At 39.0% G+C, this 3326-nt stretch overlaps 1 protein-coding gene across 3 annotated transcripts in view; it reads right to left on the bottom strand.

The window, feature by feature from the left end:
- DNAAF11 (dynein axonemal assembly factor 11) overlaps positions 1-3326 on the bottom strand; it is a 95699-nt gene that overhangs the window by 45546 nt on the left and 46827 nt on the right. For 2 of the 3 annotated variants that reach the window (XM_006155523.2, XM_006155525.2), the window contains 2 exons: positions 2795-2864; positions 1983-2078 (listed from right to left, as the gene is read on the bottom strand). In XM_006155523.2, coding sequence (XP_006155585.1) covers positions 1983-2078; positions 2795-2864 — 166 coding nt within the window. The remainder of the gene's footprint in view (positions 1-1982; positions 2079-2794; positions 2865-3326) is intronic. The other variant, XM_006155524.2, reaches the window with a different exon arrangement.

Raw genomic sequence — 3326 nt, 5'->3', positions numbered from 1 at the left:
CTGAAATAACCCTCTTTGTATCATCATGGGGAGTCTATCTTCCCCTTTCCAACTCTAACATTCATGAGAATACAGACTTTGGTTCACTCAGCATCTGGGACAGTATTTGGCTTCTAATATACTCATTAAATATAAAATAATGAGATTATAATTCATGGCATTATTATTTCCATCTCAATGTATCCAGTAGCTACCTCTCTGCTTTCTCCAATACATCCCCAATACCATGCTGTATCAAGAGCAGCATTCACATTTCCTTCTAAGGTTGTTTGTGAGTTTTCTCCTGTGTACTGTCTAGCTCCCCCTTCCTGCACCCTCTCACATCTGTCCTATGCCACAGCCACATAGAACCACTTTCTTTTCCAGACTGTGCCCCATGCTTCATGCTTCCTTGCCACTTGTCCTCCTTCTTCCCCATGTGTCATCATCAGCTTATCCTTCAAAACCATAGCTCCACATTTCCTCCTCACCAAGTTATGGTCAATAACTCAACAATTTTCAGTTTTTCTCAGACTGGGTTGAAATTATTTATTTATAATCTTGTCTCCCCTACATGACTGTGAGCTCATTAAAGACTTGGACCTCCTTACTATCTTTAGGTCAGTAGCTGGCATGTGCTGTATAGTTACTCAAAATACTACTCAGCCATAAAACACAACAAGACTCTGGCATCGGATAGAAAGTGGACAAATATGGAAGATTTACTTCTGATTGAAGCAAGTCAGTCTATAAAAGAGATACATGATATATTCCCACTTTATGCCAACAGCACTCTATGGTAGACATTGGAAGACTGGAGGATACAGAAGCATGGGAAATGGTTGCAGATACTGGACATAGAGTGGGAGGAGGCTGGGAGCTGAGGGAGGGTGAGAGAAAGGTAATCAAGGAGAAAAATAGAGAGGCGGGACATTTGGGGGACACAGGAGTGGAGGACTGTCTGTTGATAGCATGTATGATATCTTTAACTGGACAGGTGTGCAGTGTGTTCATGCTGGGAAAAGTCATTTTATAAGCCATTGATGTATAGTGATTAAATGCACAACATAAATTTAAAAAAATGTTTGCTGAATTGAACTGAATCAAATTGATCGTATGTGATCACATATATCTCCATTCCCAACTCCACAAAAGACTTTTAGTTAAAATAATATATGGCCCATCAATAATAAAAAAATAATTCATATAATAAAAATAACGCTAGTAATACTTACTGAGTGCTCACTATACCATGAATTTGAAATGCATTCACTCGCTTAAGAATAATATTAGGAAACAGAAGCCTAGAAAGATTAGTAACTTAACCAAAGTCACAAAACTAGTAAGCCCAATATTTGGAATTTAAACAATTGCTTTAGAGACCCAAGGCCTATTATATCTCCTTTCAAAGTATTCCTAAGAAAAGGGGCCAGATAGTGGCACAGCAGTAATATAACTGAAACCACAAGAGAAGGTCCTTGGTTCTTGTGCCAAGTCCTCGCTGTACATGACAGGTACATGCATGCCCATGATCCAGGCTGGCTAAGGCTGGGGTGGACAGTGGCAAGAAGAGCCTGTTGGGGATGCTCATCTTCCATCTCTCCATCTCTCTATCTCTATGTTTCTTCCACTTATGGAAAAAATAAATAAAATTAAGTAAAGTTATCTATAAGGAAAGTACTGGTTACCAGAAAGTTGACATGCTCAATGTATCTGCCAAGTTGGGAGACTCTCATGGTTTATCTGCCTCAGCTCCCACCCAGAGAGATGGGAGGGCTACAGAGATGAAACCTGCTGGTGAAGGGACGGAGGTCCTGACCACATGCTGCCTCAGGTCTTTGTTTTCACTGGTCTTTGTCCTTCCACCTGAGCTGGTGCAAGTAGACTTTCTGGTTCTCACAACTAAAAGCACCTTGATCAGAAGTCATCATTAGCCCTGACAGGTCACATTTCTTCAGATTTGAATATCCAGATGCGAAATCAATCCAGGTGTCATTACCTACCTTGGGCATGCAGATTACCAAATGCCCTGTTGTCTGAGATCTTTGAGCAGAGCTGCTATCAGGTTTGACTTCTGCAGGAAGGACAAGCTGAAATGGCTGAAAATATGTAGGGGGTGTCATTTGAGGGCGAGAACGTGCTATGTGAGGGGGTTACTGTAAGAGGTACGCTCATGACAAACTCGAGATCTAACATTCAGTTAACAAATTGTATTTAGACTTAATAAGAAAAAAATATATGTGCGTTAAGCTTGATACACATAAATTATTTTACCTATCTTAATGAATAGTATAAAGAACAGTCATCAGTCACAAATAGTAACACACTCCCAAGTCTGTTCATGGCCAAAAAGTAATTTACAGATAAAAATTCCTGTCATAAAACATCAATATACTTCCATTGAAAGTCTTCCAGCTAACTCATATGAATGCTGTGAATCAGCAAAAAAAAAAAAAAATACTATTACAAGAATGATAAAATTATACTTGTTATGAATAAAAACACCGACAATTTAGAATAGTTATATTGTTTGACTTCATGCTTAGGCTCCCACACATATGATCATGTTATTGACTTTTCAAAAAGTACTACATAATAGGCACAGATTTAAAATGTTATTTATCAAGCTCCATGATGGTCAGCAGTGAATTCTACTGTGTGCCATTCCCTTGGTATAAAACCACATGCCTAAAAATAGCACCAGTACTGGGTTTTTCTTTTTCTATTTTAATAATACTTTAAAACTTTTGAGACAACATGACTTAGTTCAAGGCTTAGCACCTGACATTATAATGGTCTACAGGGTTATATTTACCTTTCCTCTGACCGTTACTCGCACGTAAGTTGGCTGCACATTAACATCAATTAAAGAGGTATCCATATACCTTAAAAATAAAACATACCAGATCTTACTATTTTCAAAAACATTCAAGTGTAAAGAAATGCAAATACACATTCACGCTTACCAAACCATTTAAAAAATAAAATGTACAATTTTCCAGGCCAACCAGGTTTTTAAAAATTAGTCTTAAATTAATCCCCAGACCAAAGGAAATGCAGTACATCAGCGATTTCATTTTTAGGCCCACAAGTATACTTGGCATTGATTGCCCCTAACCCAAAAATATCTGAGGTCTGAAACACCAGAGGTTTGCAAAAAACAGCTTGCCATGTTCTTTCATGAATATTTTATTTTAAGCCCTTACGACTTGAATAGCCAGGAATGCTGAATCTACCGCGCTTGGGGCCCGCATGCACCAGCTCCTGCTTCCTTAGCGGCTCCGTCCCCTGCAGCTGTTCTGCAGCTGCCCTGATACCATCTCCTCTGGGAGGCTGACTGCGCTTCT

The sequence above is a fragment of the Tupaia chinensis genome, unplaced genomic scaffold (genome assembly GCF_000334495.1).
Source record: "Tupaia chinensis unplaced genomic scaffold, TupChi_1.0 Scaffold000459_1, whole genome shotgun sequence".
In the NCBI taxonomy this organism is placed as follows: domain Eukaryota; kingdom Metazoa; phylum Chordata; class Mammalia; order Scandentia; family Tupaiidae; genus Tupaia; species Tupaia belangeri.
Note: the sequence above shows the minus strand (reverse complement) of the source record. Positions and strands in the feature narration are given on the sequence as shown.